The 16227-nt window shown below is 44.1% G+C and overlaps 1 protein-coding gene across 2 annotated transcripts in view; it reads right to left on the bottom strand.

Annotated features, from left to right (window-relative positions):
* Positions 1–3370: 3370 nt before the first annotated feature.
* The window catches only part of PSMD1 (proteasome 26S subunit, non-ATPase 1), a 78709-nt gene continuing 65852 nt past the window's right edge, over positions 3371–16227 (bottom strand). The window contains exons 20-25 of one of the 2 annotated variants that reach the window (XM_086618195.1): positions 12350–12519; positions 10501–10593; positions 8814–8906; positions 6370–6516; positions 4365–4519; positions 3371–3555 (exon numbers count right to left, since the gene is read on the bottom strand). In XM_086618195.1, coding sequence (XP_086474321.1) covers positions 4373–4519; positions 6370–6516; positions 8814–8906; positions 10501–10593; positions 12350–12519 — 650 coding nt within the window. In that variant the 3' untranslated portion in view covers positions 3371–3555; positions 4365–4372. The remainder of the gene's footprint in view (positions 3556–4364; positions 4520–6369; positions 6517–8813; positions 8907–10500; positions 10594–12349; positions 12520–16227) is intronic. The other variant, XM_086618196.1, reaches the window with a different exon arrangement.

Raw genomic sequence — 16227 nt, 5'->3', positions numbered from 1 at the left:
TCCCCATCTGTCCCCAGGGGAAGCCCCTTCACGTGGGGACAGAATCCAGCCCAGAAGGCTTTACCCCAGTGTTTGCATTTTTTTTGGTACTTTCCTTGCTGGGCACCATCTCACAGGGATGCACAAACCCTATGAGAGACTGGTGCAGGAGGAAGCGAGTTCTTGGCATCCACCACAAGAAGCCGTGGGGCCTGGGAAGGTGGTGGAGGGGGCAGACACCCACCCAAGCACCAAGAGCTGCTCCAAACTGACCTGCAGTGGTACTTTGGCCACCTTTCCAAAGCCTTCCCTGAGCTTTTCTAGTACCTTTCTAGATTTCTGGAGGTTTTCTGGACCTCAGGTGGTCACAGAGCAGCATCCTCAGCAGCTTGATTGGTAAACTGAAGAAATATGTAGTAGTTAGAAAAAATCCCATGTATTGGATCATGCTACAGCGAGGACACATCATTTTACTCCACAAATTCTCATAAACTTGCCGTGGGAGGACCTCTTGTCCTTGTGCTCCCTAAGCAAAACCAGCCTGAGCTAGACACATGGGACCAGCACCCTCCCAAGCTGCGGTGTGGCTGGAGGAGGTTTATTCTTCATGAACTTACAGAGCCTGAGCACACGTACCTGAGCAGCTGCCCACTGCACGAGTAGCTGGGAAGGGCCTGGGCACTCTGCAGCAGTGCAGGCTCCGATTGCAGAGCTCAGTGGGTGAAGTCCCCCAAGGGAAACCCCCATCTACTGATACCAAATGCAGGAGCAACCAACAAGCCCCTCGTGGCACAGGCAGTCTTCTCTCCAGAGAGATGTGCAAACAGGCTGAAACCCTTGGAAGCCACTTACCACCGTGAGTCCTGCAGCCAAGGGAGGAGCTGCTTCCCAATCATCAGCTCTCTGGCGAAAGGTTGATTTGCACTTGCTAGAAAACACTCCTCATGGTTGTTCTATCCAGAGGAGCAGCATGTCTTCCCTTGAGCACCATCCCACTGAGCTGCCCCTTCCCGCTCCCTTCTCAGCTCGCAGCATCTCAAGATTTACAGCATGGCTGTCACGTTTCCTCCTTCACGCTGCTAATCCATTTGCTTCACCCTTTAACCAGTTTCCATCTCTAGTGAAGCTCCTCTGACTCCTCTTCCCCCTCCCCTGGACTCCTGTCCAGAACATTATCTCCAGCAGGAAAATACAGAGCAGCCGCAGAAGAAAGCCAAGACGGTGGATGCTTTTCTGCGTGTGTTCTCAACCCTAAACCACACAGTTCCCACGTGCGTTTAGGCAGTGGAGAAAACACTCAGCGAGCGGCAGAGCCAGGGAAGCAAGGACAGGCCAATTCCCAGATGTTCCTCCTGGTGTCCCCAGACTGGCACACATGGCCTTTTTCTTCCACAGCCATCAACAGCTCCTATAAAAATCTGACTGCCCAAGTGTAACCTTACCACGCGGCCCCAGAGTAGCAGCTCAGAAATGAGTTCGGGGCTATCTGAGGTTTTTACATTTGCTTGTGCCAAAGGAGCTCCAGGAAACTTCACTGCTGGAGGCAGGAGTGGTCTTACACGCACAAGAAAATCATTTAGCACAAGAATCAAGTCTCCTGGATGGTGCCCCAGGCAGTACATGGCCCAGTGGAAACTGCTCTGTGCATACAGATTTACACAGCCACACTGAGCACCAAACCTTTAGGAAGTGCCAGGAATATACTGGCTACCCTGAAACGTCTGTTTTAGTATGAAAGGCTCGGCAAAAAGTCCTATGAATAGAAGCAGACTGTTCACAGCTCGGCCAAGGCATCCATATAGGACTTCAGGTCTAAGCCCATTGTTCCCAGCATCTCTACTCAGACTCTAGAAATCTCCCAGCAGTACCTGGCTGTCCCACAGGTTGCTGAATGACCTGAAATTATTTTTCGTTTTTTCTCCTCCCAATGTCCTCCCCTCAGCACAGTATTTTGTAAGACAACACAAGGCATTACTAACAAATGACCTGAAAAACACCACATACCTCACTGATTGGCTTCAGTAGAACATGCAGAAGTAAGGGATACAGGTACTCGTTCCAAGGGAAGGGATTCCAGCTCCAGAAAGACTCACACAATGTACATTTGTTCAGCTTTTGTTTCTTGCTCCTCAATACCAGATCTTGCTTTGAATGACCATGGGATTGGAGCAGTGATTCCCTCTTTGATTCCAGTTCTCCTGACAGTAACATTGTGTACAGTCATTTCAGGTTAATTCTTGGCTCTGCTCCATGGGAGAACAGATCTGGATCATGCTGAGAACTGGGAGCTCTGATCAGCACCCTTACTGAGAGAGCATTTCAACTTCAGGGACTTCTGGACTGAAGCCAAGGACTCAAAATTGGCTTTCAGTCCCATACCTCTGCTCTGTATTGCTTAAGCTTTGCAGAGACAAAGGCAGACTACTGCTACAGAAACAGTCACCAAAATAAGCCATCTGCTGGAAAAGCTCCCAGGCACTACATGCAAGATTTGACTTCCGTTATTACCAATGCACATGAGCTTGTGGTATGTTCACATGGAGCAAAACATTCCCAACAGACATACAATAAAAACCTCCTTCTGTTGAAGTGCTGTTTCAAATGATGGAGCTTCCCCCAGCATTTGGCTTACAGCTGACCAGGGCTGCAGTTTCTGGCCCGCTGGTGATGCACCCTTTGAAGGGTTACAGTCCAACAGGTGAAGGGCTGGTTGGCCTGACAGTGAAGAACGCTCGAGGCACATTCTTTCCTTCTGACTGCTGCTCATTCCATACTCCTGACTGTAAATCCCCCCCTTGGCTAATGATGCACATCAGTGTAAAAATTTGCATGTCTGGATTCACCTCATCTAGGCCTGTAATGTATTTCCAGTTGCCTGCTCACAACAGCTATTATGGTCATATTTGGTGAAAGCACACATTTAAAAAAAAAAAAAAAAAGGGATTCTGTGAAACGAAGAGAAACATGCCCCATTTCCCCATCACTAACACCCAGAGCCCTTCTGTCAGCCCCACACTGTCAAACGAATACAGGGATGAGCAAAGTGGAAGATCAGTGCAAAGTCATTATCACAGAGATGGTTTGGAAGCAGATCACAGCTGCTGGCAAGCAGAGACCTGCCCTCTCTGTAGCACCAGTGCTATGGCTGGGACAGACTGGAGTTGGTGACCTTGCTCAGCCTAAACGAGTGCTAGAGGAAGCAGAGATGCCCACAGAACCCAATGACTCTACAGAAAAACAGAGTCAATCAAGCTTTGCTGGAGGAAGGTGCATGACTTGGGTCTAGTTTTTAACATCTGGGCTGAGTGGAAAAGAAGGTTGTTAGGCTTCCTTTTTTTTTTTTTTAAAGCAGCAAGTTTTCTGTCAAGAATTTTTAATATATTTATTTGAAAACAAGGTTTTGTGAAAGAGTACACTAAATAGCATATATCTGTTCTTCAGCCATAAAACACGAACTATCAGCTTTAGCTCAGCACAAATTGGGGATGCATGCACTGAACAGCAGATCTTGATAGGAAGGTCTTCATGTCTGTCTTTCTGATATCAAGCATAGTGTCTTCTTTAGAGGACATGATCCTGGAGGAAGGGGAGAGAAAAAACAGAAAAGTAAACTTAAAAGTAACTAGGGCTTCTTGTGGTTGGCCCCACACACTCACCCAAGCCTGCCGCTGATGCAACACATACAGTTTTTAGCATGGAGTTTGTTTTCCTGCCCATCCATCAATTCAAGTGCATAATCTTTGCTCTTGGGAGCACTGGGACATGCCAGCCCATATTTGGAAATAAAGCAACTGGGTTTCTGCCTCTCAGTGAGAAACTTGCACATCAGTCCAGGCACTTTAACCAGGGTACCTGAGAACTGCACCATTCAATTGCCTGGAAGAGCTCTGCAAGCATCGTTATGTTAAGCCCAGAGAGCACCACAGAGCCCATGGCTGGAATGTCTTCAAATTCTTTTAAGAACTGCTGGAAAGACAAGACAACCCCAGAAAGCAGAGAAGATCTCTTTCGACCAGTCCTGCCACACTGAGGGTCAAGTATATGACAGCTTTGTTACATAAACCACTTGTCCCTTTGGGGCCATCTTTCATGAGCTGATTATTCTCAGCTCAGCTGTTGCCTGTGACCTCATGCACTGCTCTACTGCAAGGCCCTACTCAAGAGTAGCCAAGCCTGCAAGATTAGAGACCAGATCCAGTACGACTGGGTCAGACCCAATCCCAAAGAATGAATTTCTCTTGTATTGCTGCCAAACCCTTCAAATCAGGATAGAGCATGTTTCTGAATCTGGTGCAGAAGCCGCCTAAGAGCTAACTGCTTCAGTGGATCCAGAGAAGCTTTTCCTTCATTGAGATTAATACAGTTGACTGCAGACTACACTGTACCTCATGTCTTAATCATCGATGTACTCAAAGGGCTCTGGTGGTTCAGGTTCCTGCTCCTCTTCCTCAATCTTCGGACCATGAGCTGCCACAGGTTCAACGAGCTCCTCCATATCCTCACTGGTATCCTTCAGAATGATGATGCCTCCGATGGAAAGCTGCAAGACAAGCGCAGTGAGCGTTAGAGCTGCTCACCTCTGCCTCACAGTGCAGTGTTTGTGGCCACAGTGTTTATTCTAGGCTGTATGAGACACCTCAGCAGGGGAGAGTTTCAGAGAGTAAAGCGTCTGACACCCACCCGGATCCCTGCCTGATAAAGGGATGGAACAGACAGAGCCTATCCAGGCTGCCTTTTGTATTTCCACTAAGTCTCAGTTTAATAGAAAATGGCACCTAGATTCACACCTTTACCAGTCCCAATCTGGGGCTTTCCACATGAAAACTAATTGAACCATAACTGCTTTATAAGACTCATCTTTTCAAGGCAACAAAGCTTAGTGAAGCCTTTCTGTGTAGCCACCTCCCAGGAGGCTATCTGAAACATAGACTAATCTGATCATCAGCTTCCACCAAGTGAGGAATCCTATTAACAGAACCTCATAAAAAAAAGGGGAATTAATTACAAAGATCACCAAACATCTTGGCAGGCTAAAGCAAGTCTCCAGGACTGAAACATGAGGTGCAAAGAGGCAGTGCTGTGTCATGCCTGGCTGGGATCAGAGCTTTGACCACAGCAGGATTCCAAGCTATAAACAGCATTTCAGAGAAGCCTTTTTACTCTGGCATTGCCCAAAGCAGAGCAAAGCTCCAGAATAGCTCCTTTTTGAGAGCCTCCTTGCTTACACACCCTAAATCCCAGCAAAAAACCTGCACTGTTCTGTTCTCTTCAAAACCTATTTATGGAGAACTGAAGGCAGGAAACTGCGCTCCTCTCACCAAGAACTTGGCTTCTTTTGAAACCGAAGCAAACAGTTACATATATCCACATTTCAGATGCATGAGTGGACACTTACTGGACCATGCAGCATATCTTCCCAATCCAAATACCAGATGGGTCACCTCCGCTTTTTAAAGGGTAAAAACTGAAAAATCCTTCCACAACTTTGCTAAAGGAGATGTTTCAAAAGGAGATAATGCAGAGAGAATTCCAATGTGCTGATGGAATTCCAGGAAATCCATTTACTAAAAACGTAACTATTTTCCTGGAAAAAATATCACTACTTCTGAACACCATCTTCACATGCGTAATTCTGGAAAAGGAGGAAGTCAAGGGTGGTATTTCTTGATCAAAAATAAAGGCCAGAAGAATTTGGCTCAGGAGATTTAGAGGTCAGGAGCAAGCTTATTAGCTTTGCAATATATTTGAGCATCTCACAGAAAAGTTAGTTACCCCTTGGGCTAATGCTAAAAGGTCTTTTCCAATCTCCATCTGACAGTCATATGCTGTCTCTTCTCTATGTTAGCAGGAGATGAAGGCACTTTTCTAAGGTCAGAGGAAACTGAGTAAGAAATCTGTTTAATGAAAAAACCCACTCCAGTTAGGTATAAATGCCACTGTAGAATAATAAAGTGCCAGCACAAGTCCTAATGTATTTCATTGCTTTGACAATGAGCCTGTGCAACATCTCAACCGATTGTAAAGATCAGGGCTCAGTCTTTATGTCCCCAGCAACGTCATTGATATTTCAAGTATGTCTGACTGATTTCTGGGTTACAGCATGTGGCATATGTAGAACAAAGAAAGAAAAATAAAGCTGCATTAACAGGGTGAAAAGGTTTGCAGCAGCTCTGGCTCTCTCCGAGCTAGAACTGCATGTGATCATTTGGAGAGAGGGACACTAAAAAGCAAGTATGACAACAGTGAAGCTGCAAATCTCTAAAACATGTTGCAGTGATGCACCAGCTGTGAGTGGCATTCTCGTGTACATGCAAAATTTCTGGGTCCTTACACACAAGCCCAACACTGGGAACACTCTGTCAATGCACAGACTAGGAAGGTGACACTTACTGGTTTGAAAGGCTGGTACCGGCAGCTCTCTGTCATAGTAAGAACTTTGAGCTGAGCAGGCATGACTCTGGCTGGGTTGTCCAGAAGCTGGAAGTTGGGTTCAGGCTCCTTTTTCTTTTCTTTTTCATCCTTCTTTTCAGTCTCATCCTGTGGAAGGGGAGGAAAACATCAACATGGTTTTAACAGTAGTCTCTAACTCTTTCACAATTCAGGAGAGTAAGGTACAACCTGCTACTCTTAACACCAGCAGCAATGCCAGAGACTGGTGAGAAGCCATCCTCCTGCTGAAGAACAAGCTAACAGGTATCTATCAACTGGCAGAGGCAGTGCCAGTGTGGATCTAAGTACTCTCATCATGGCAATGCCTTGCTCTCAACTGCAGGTGAAAAAAAGTTCAACAAGAGGTGGCAGTGGAATAGTTTACTTCTGCCTTCCCTTTTCAATACTTCCTCTGTAAACTCACCACTTTTTATTCACAACTGAAGATTCTTTAATATCATTACTAAGCACATGAAAACTGCTAAAAGTTGCCCTTGGGTGTTTGCAGCTATACAGCTGCTGCACTGACAGCAGCTCAACCAAAATGACCCGACCTCAGTGACTCTCTAGGGAATTGCAGTTAAACCCTTCTTTACCAATGACTCAGCAGCTGGAGGCAAAAGCTCAGAAGAAAAAACACACAGCATCCTTTACATACTTAAGAACATGGATCATGTTTTCCCTCTTGCTTGGGAACATCTGAGTTGCAAACAAAAAAGACTGCAGAAAAGATGAAAACAACCAATAGGAAATGATCAGGAGCACCACTAAACGCATGGCACACCCTGTAGCAGCAGACAGGGCTTTCTTTGGCACAGTGACTGCTTGTCACTGTGCAGATCTCTTGGAAGCTATGGATTGCTAGTCATATAACAGGCATAAAAGAAAAACAGGAAAGGAATTATAACTCCAAAACACGAGGACAATGGCAAAACACTCGACGCAAACACAGCAGGTGGCAGCAAGCTCTCTTTTTACTGTTCTCGTTCTTCTGCTCAATTCGACCAAGAAAACTTTTCAGACATGTGGCGCGTACACATGCACAGATGTGACATGAGAACCCCTTCTAACATATTGCTTCCTCTCAACACCTGTACTTAACTGTAGGTTGTAGCAATTTCAGAAGAAACATTCATCTGTTCAGCACACTTTGCTAGTATCTAGTGCTGTAAGAATTAATTCAAAGAAAAGGCAATGTTTGATGACAAGGAAACATTGATACAGGAGGAAAAAGACAAAAAACAGAAATTCTACCTTGCACACAAGAGATGGTTCATTTTCTGGGCCAACTGTATAAAGTTCAGTGCCTACAACATGGCTACATTTAAGTAGGTCTAGGACAGTTATTTTACACATACACCTTTGCTCTTACACCACTCTCCTTTCGCATACAATTTGTGTGTTTCTTTTTAAAATTGGAGGCCAAAAATTCCCTGACCCCACTGCTTTTCTCACATAGATGTTAAAGTGGAATCAGAAAGCTTTCTACTGAGCTTGTCGGCATGACGCATTTTCAGCTTACAGTTGCTCTTGGCGTATTTGCATCTGTTAGCAGAGCACAAAAGGAAAGGTCCTTTGTCAGGGTACAGCAAGAATTTTAGCTGCCATATGTTTTCCAAATTACAGCAACCACCAAGAATTCATTATTCAGCAGCCACTTCTCTATCCCTCAGTTCACTCCAGGATGACACATTATTCACACATGAGGATGACAAGTTCTAGTGTCAGGTCTATGAATTGAAAGAAATCATCAAAGGACCAAAGCAATCACCGTAACTATTGAGCAGCGGATGGATCCTGTGCTCAAAGCTCAGCTGGTTCTAAGCTGGGTGTGGATAAACGTTTGGCATTTTGATGGATGGGCAAAGCATGTAAGAGATCGCTGCCAAAAAGATGAACGTTTCAGAACAGGGGGTAAGCAACTGCTACTACACCGAGTCCTTTTTAAAAGGTCAGAGTTACCAAGGACATTAAATTATTAAGACTTTTCCCACATTAACAAGAAAGTACATGGATAAGAGAAAATTCGCTTGCTCTAAAAACAGCAGGCAATGAAATAACGCACAAAAAGCTCACACTGTTAAAGGCACATTCATTTGTCAAAACAAGCTTCTGCCTTTAAGGAAGTCAGTTACTTAACAATATCGAGAAAGATTTATTTCTCAGAAATAACAGATTCGCAAATAATACCACCTCCTGCTTCTAACAGCGCACACATACACACAGAATAAAGATGCTAACCAGCGTATGCAGAACACTGAAGTGTGTGTAAATGCTTTGCTCACAACTAACACAGGTGGCAGGGAGGACAGCATTAAGTGGGCGCCAGCTTTCATGACACACCTTCCACATTTATAAGGGAGGGGAGGAAGAAGACATTTAAATTTTTCAATATTTGCACCCACCACTTCCATCTTCTCCTCTTCCTTTTTCTCTTTCTCCTTCTCCTTTTCCTTCTTCTTGGCTTTTGCGGTGATGGACAGCACAGCAGTGGAAACCTGGATATGTCAACAGAGGAGGCATTCAGCATGACTGCAACACTGGACGCTCTGCTTCAGCTCCCCAAGCAGGGGAACAAAGGGAAATCAGTGTTAAGTCAGTTCTCAGTGCCAGTGCCAGTAAGATCAATTCCACTTCCTACCCACTGCTCTGTCTAAGAGACAAATACACCACCATCAAAGCAAATGGCACAGATGGGGGAAAAAAAAATGCCATGAACGCAGACTGGGTCCAGCCACATACGCAGAAGGAGAGTAAACTTCCTAATTTGGAGATTCATCATTACTGTCTGGGTCTTTATATGACAAGTTTGCTTATTTATTTTTAACAGAGCAACAAATGGAATTTTTTGTCACAGGAAAACCCGTTGTCAGTGTCTCCAAGGTAAAGAAACATGAATACAGATAGTCTTTAGAATGACCTAAAGCTGTTCCACTGTCCTAATCAGACAGCTGTGTTTCTCATTGATCTAAAGAAGCAGATAGGTAAATTGCCCTAGGGAGGAGGCCCTCAGGAGGCTTTGGCACTCCTGAGCCAAAAAGAACCCAGAAGCAACACTTAAATACAAGAATTCAGCGCATTTTCCCTCCAGTGAGCACATCTCTCTATCCACAGTAACTGTCTCTAAGGCAGTAACTTGCTCAGAGGGACAGGGAGCAACTCCATTTGTCACATTGCTGGTGAGGCTTTCTGGGCTACAGGTGGGCTCATGGCACATTTTAATTTTGGCCACAGAAGTTGAGGCTAGGAGGAAAGATTCGTCCAATTTCCATCCTATTCGAAAGGCGAGAAAGCGGCTATGAGCAGCGAGCTTTGCCTTTCATCAGAGTTCATTTCTCGGTTCCTCAGTGGCTCAGAAGCCTGTCCTGTGCAGCATTCAATTTTGGTAAAATGTTTTACAGTTTTCATTCATCAGCATGACATGCCTGAAGTCTCCGCTGCTGCGATTGCTCCCCAAGGGCTGCTCTGCCTGCTGCTGTGCTCTGCTCAACAGCTTTTACCATCTCATGCCAGGAGACAAATTGCTTCCGCTATTGTCCCGCTTGTCATCCCACAGGTCTCATCTCTTCCTTTTCAATACCTAGATATTCTCAGTTCCACACTTACCTTTTGGCAGTCCTTGGGCCTGAGAGCTATTACTCCAGCACACGGGTCCACTGCCCTGCACCCAGCTACACTTCCACATGGGACTACTTGAGAAGTGTCGCACCTAATACTCTCAATGTTTGTACCGCAGTAGCATTTTGAATCCCAAGTTATGAACAAGGACTCCATTGTGCTAGGTGCTGCACAAAGACGATACACATACAAACCAGTAGGACATGGAAAACAGTTTTATTAATCAATGTTTCTGCTTGATCACTGGGGACAAGGGAGGTTCCAGAGACTCAGTAGCACAGCAGTTGTATGCCATGATCAGCAACAGTCCCAGGCGCAGCAGGAAAAAATAGCTAGAATTCTCTTTCAGAGACAATAGTGCCTGCCAATTTTTCTTTTGCTCTTTAGATTCCCTGTTAGTGCCACGAAAGTCAATGTTTATACTAGGAGGGAGAAGGGGTTAGTCTTTACAATACAGAAAGCTATCCCAAATACCTTTTCTTTCTCCTTTTCCTTTGGTACCTCAAGAGGTGGGGGGTAGGCAAATGTGGACGGCTTACAGTTGGACTTGTACTGGACTTTTGGCATCTAAGACAAATGGTTAAAAAAATTGTTAGGGACAAGAAAAGCAGGGGAAAAAAGAATCCACAGCAAAATAATTACTTTAGCTTCATTTTCCTTCCAACAGAGACAAACACAGATCCTCTAAAGAATACAAGCTTCCCCTTCTCCCTCTCCGGAAGCTGAGAAACTGTTATCAGTGGCAACAGTTCAACTAGAACAATGTTATTTAATTATTCTATAATTCGACTCTGGCAAGCTCTCCTAGACTTCTCCGTACACTCCACGCTATTCACACCATGCTTTGTTTTCATTGTTTCAAAGCTTTTCTGGTTTTGATGTTGTTGCTGTGCCTGCTCATATTAACACAAAATTGGTTTAAGATCCAAGTGAAGATCTCCTCTGTCAATGCATGCTAGGGCAAACCAAGCACTGCCTGACATCCACCTCTTGCAAAAGGACAGTACATTTTGGGGGTGGACTACCAATTTCACATATTCTCTTACTCTTGGCTACTTAAACAAGGGCAGAAAGCATCTTTTGACAGCGAATCCAAATCTTTAAACTGAATTAATTTCTGCAACATCTCAACTCTCTTCCTTTACGACAAAAGAGAACAGGGACTGTTCTGAGGAAGCAAAGTGGGTGTGGTGCAGCCTGTAACATACATCCAGCTTGCAGGTGGCTTTAGTAAGCCAAGTTATACAACATAACCTGACCTACAGCTGTTTGAGCTCCCTAGAAACTCTAAGAGATGGGAAGAGAGAGACAAAATGACAGTACAGCCAAGCAGGCAAAAAGGTGCCAAGCCTACCACCACAGGGGAGGCGCAGAGACAAGCAGCAATGCAGCCTCTGTGAAGTGTTCAGGATAGAGAGGAAAAAAACCTAAACATAAGGCACTTTCATGCAAACTCGTCTCTTCAAACAGAGCAAGAGTTTTGAGCTGTGTGTAGACCGACTCAATGCTCAGCCCGAGACAGGTGGAGAACAGCAAGCTAAAGCCAGAAGGTTTTGGTTCAGGGGCTGCAATCCAGCAAGCTGGTTCTGTCCCACACGGGGACTCTGATTGCAGCTCAGACCCATGTACGCTCTGTGCACCACAGAATGAGCCTGCAGCAATGAGAGGAGGGGACTGCACACCTCTGCGCTGCCACAGTCAGAAGGTTTTTTGTTGAAATTACTAGCTCAGTTCTTCAGGACAGGAGACCCAGCACGGTAGGCAGCTTGCAGGGGCCGTACCACAACTGATCAGCTGGAAGAAGACATGCACAAGAAAAGTGCAGTACCCATGGCTGCTTGGTTTAATGTCTACTCCCCAAGGAACCCAAAAAAAAAAAAAATCCTGTTTTCCCACTGCTAGCTTTTCTAAGGGAAAAATATCACATAATTTATTTGGGAGGGCAAGGAGGTGACACACTATTTTTAAAAAAAAATTAACCTTGATCTTTTAAAAATAAGCTTTTAAAAATAACCACTCCTATTATCTGGAGTGATAGTAGGGTGGTCTCTGCCCACATATACTGATGAGAGTTCCCTTCTTTGTAAGCTACTTTGAAGCAAAGAGGTCAAAGTCTGCTCTCTACATTCTTCTTGTCCCTGTTCCCACCACCAGCTCTGCAATTTAAGCCTGCTTTTCAGACTTCTTCCAGTTAGCGCCTTTTCTGGCACAAACAAGCTGTGACATGCAAAGAAAAACAAGAAATCCATGTACACCCCTCCTAGACCACTCAAGTCTTCCAAACAGCTATCAACATCTCTTCTCCTCTCTGCTCGTTACATACCTTAAGGTCCTTGTTAAGGCCAATGACACAGGTTGGGGTGAAAGCCAGTGACAAGAAGTGTGACAGGGGAAACCAGAACCAGAACTGGGTGAAGACCAGAACCCCCACAACAGAAGGCATGTGAGTGTGTCCTGTCCTTGACTGCAGCGAAATGGTTACGTTATGGCCCCCTGTAAGGAATCATAGATTAAGTTAGTTAATGCGTTCCTGGGTACGCCACGAAGACACCTGAGCAACGCACCTCTAAATCAGCTGCTGTGAAGAGGGGTACAGAGCACAAGCCACGCTACAATGTTGTCAGCTTTCTCCTCTGGAATACACCTCCCTCCTTCACTGTGATCTCAGCTTACACAGCAAAACAGACCGGCAGTGTAACAACCAAACTGCTCTATTTGCGAGATATCACCCAAACACAATCAACGAATGCAGCCCTTCCACGCTCGTTTTGCCAGGACACGGGTTAAACGGAAGTACAATGCAGAAGGCAGGGATAGGGGGAGAAAAAGGCAAACCTTTGCCATAAGCAGTTTTAAAACATAGCATATAGATGATGCACAAGACAAAACTCACAAGGAAAACCATACATATGGAGCAGTGCATACAGAAACTTTTCTTTCTGTGGCTGCCTCCCTGAACTGTCAGTTATTTGGAAGAAATATGCCTAGGTTTTCATCCTGCACCATCTCAGTAGAAAAAAATGTAAACAGTAGCAACTTCAGAATTTGCTTCTAGAGGTTATCAATCTAAGCAGCAAAGAGACAAGCTCCTGCAGACTTTGCAGCAAAATTACATCTCTGCCAGACAACCAAGCGTTAGCTTTGTACTTGCAGAGACCAAAACAACTCCATATGTTGATGTAGTGCAGAAACATCCAGCTAGAAACCAAATTGAAAGATTGGGCTTGCAGACAGAGTGAGAAAGTATTAATCTGATCTTCAGTCTTCTGATGAACACAATGAACTGAGTTCAAGAGGGCACCAGGCAAGTCCATTACCGCTGACAAGACCAGGTGCAGGGAGGTTAACTTCATTAAGACACAAACGTCCCCTCGTTGCAAAGTCAGGGTTCTTTATAGCTGAAAATCCCAAAGCGGAGTGGCATTCCCCTGCCTCGCACAAACAGCCACCTCCACGGGGCCAGGGAGCGATGGAGCTATCTGAGTTTTAAAGACAAACAAAATTAATTTTTGCTGCCAAACTAACGAAAGCCCTGAATGAAGCAGCAACTTCATCTTAGGTATCTGTCAGTGTCAGTCCCTGGAGAAGCAGTGGAAGATGGAGGATTCTGATGCCCTCCTGTAGGATACTCTGCACACATACCACCTCTTTGCTTTTCCTTTTGCGGTAGCAATAGATCTCCTGCTGTTTGACTGGAGAACTCCTTCCAGGGCCTCTTTGAAGAAAGGCAATGATACGGCCTCATCTTTTAGTACTGCTAGGTCTGCTCTGCTTCTCACTTTTTTCTCCCATATCAGTCTCACCCTTATACTTGAATTTGCCACAGCGTTAGGGAGGGACTGCCTGAGGTCTTGTGCTATCCTTAAATATATCAAACACTGCACACTCAAATTCCTGGTCTTCCTCCCCATTTTTACTTTGAGCTTTTCTTCACTGCATCACTGTGTAAAGGCCAGGTCAGTAATCTGCAGATATTCTGGATCACGCAGCCCAGTGAATGTTGCACAAGCATCTTCACTAGACTTTATCAAACTTTTGAACTTTAATTTTCAGAATTTATGTTAACCTTTAGAATTATATTATCCAATCTCTGGAATTTCCTGGATGAGTAACAGATTTCATATTAAAAAGATGCTGTCATGCTACTTCTGCTGTTCTACACCCACATGCAGCTGACCCTCACTCCCAAGGTTTTGCAGGGAGCAGGAAAGGTGGGGATACATGATATTGCACAACTGTGATTTATCTTCATGATTAAGTAGCAGCCCTGACAACATGGAAAGGAACACATTCCAGATCTTTGGCTTGACGGATGAAAGCTGTGACGTGATGCTTGGAAAAACAAAATTTCAAAAAGCACAAAAGAAAAATTTTCAGAGCTCCTTGTGTAGTACTACAAGGTCCATCTCCCAGAATTCACACTGCCACTGTGGCAAGGTTTGCTGGAATTAATGTGGCTGTTGTAAAGGCTATGAGGATTTGCTGGCTCAAGTTTAATGTCAGTTAACAAGAGGGAGAGTGCAGCAAGCAGACATCAGTGATCTATATACTTTCATGAACTCACTCTTTACATGGTCGTGGTGGCACTCGGTAATACTCTGGCAGCGTAGCCCAGGACAACACACCAGCACAACAACCATTAGGTAAAGATGCTTTGGGGATCTTGGAAATTAGTTTCCAACTCTGGCCTACGTGGCATCCCATTTTCAAACAATATCATACTGTTTCTTTCCCTATCAAAGACTTATAATCTGCTTCATCTATGCAGTGAACGGAGATGACCTGAACTCTTAGCAGCACAGAAAAGGCAAAATCTCACAGGATGAGCCATCAAAACCCCAGCAGAGTTGATTTCAGCATATGTCAGTGACCTGATTCACATAGGCAATGAAACACAAGGTAGCTCTAATCTAATGGACAAAAACATTAGCAGAGGATAATGACTTTTTTCCTAACTACTGAATTGACCATTGTTGTATACACATTCCGAATGTAACTCAAGATGTAGAACATGACTTAGACTTACTAGAGAAAGTGGAAGAAAGCACTCAAGAACTTCAGCAGAACATGCAAGAGAGTTGGATAGACAAATTTTTTAATGGATTAAGATGGAATTTGAGTTCTTGGGTAAAATCACTAACTAGCACTGCAATTGTCTTGTTAATAATCTTTTTGGCAATTATTTTGATTTATTATTGTTTGAAAAGACAAATAAATAACAAGACTGCATTTAATCGGATGATTATCCAGGCAGTGGCCAGACAGCAGGATGAAACAGAAACAATCCCAAGGCTCCCACCAGCATATAGTGAATGAAGTACTAATAATGTACTACAGAGAATATTCAACTTCTAGCATTAAGATGAAAGCATTGAAATGATTTTCAAAACTTTTAAAGGGGAGAAATGTTACAAAACTTTGACAAAATAATCAAGATTTAATCAGGTAGAAAAGTTAGATAGAAAACTGAAAAGCAAAATGTAGAAGTTGGAATTGTTAAGTTTAATAAGTAACTATAGAGACCTCACTAGGAAATTACTGGATCTTTCTATGTATTGTTTTAAACCAAGGAACCATGGATACCTCATCATCCAGCTACTGTATTTTTCTATGGTTTGTTTTAAGAAACTAAGGAAACCATCACGGACACCAGTTATGCTGCTTAGAAACCCCCTTGCCCCCTCCTATCTTGATTTGAATATCAAGGATTCTAATTAGCAAAACTAAGTAGAATTAACCAATGAATGTTATAGAATAAGAATATTGATATAGCTAGCAAAACCAATCACTTTAAAGGTCAAATTTAAGAGCGAGAATAATATGCAATTTTATGTAAAAGAACTTTTGTAATGATGATTCAACAAAATGAGTGTATAAAAACCTATGGATTTTGATGCTGAGGTGGACACGCTTGGATGGAGCTATCCCTGTGTCCCCCAGTGCTGGAATAAAGGAGTGCCTGTTCATCTACCTAGTGTAGATGAATTTTCTTCCTGGCTGCTAACAGTTTTGCTAACACTACCAGAGAGTTAGACCCAGCTTTACATGAAGAGCTCATGAACAGGGACAGGCAGGAGAAAGGTGGGAAACGGTAGCACTGAATTCAACACGTGGGAGAGCAGACCTTATGCATCAAAGTTTATTTTCTGTACTAACGTCTTTAACATCCAAAATATAACACATCATGCAAGATGCATATTT

Source organism: Tauraco erythrolophus, chromosome 11, assembly GCF_009769465.1.
Source record: "Tauraco erythrolophus isolate bTauEry1 chromosome 11, bTauEry1.pri, whole genome shotgun sequence".
Classification (NCBI taxonomy): Eukaryota; Metazoa; Chordata; class Aves; order Musophagiformes; family Musophagidae; genus Tauraco; species Tauraco erythrolophus.
The sequence above is the reverse complement of the archived record's forward strand: the minus strand, read 5'-3'. Positions and strand labels throughout refer to the sequence as shown.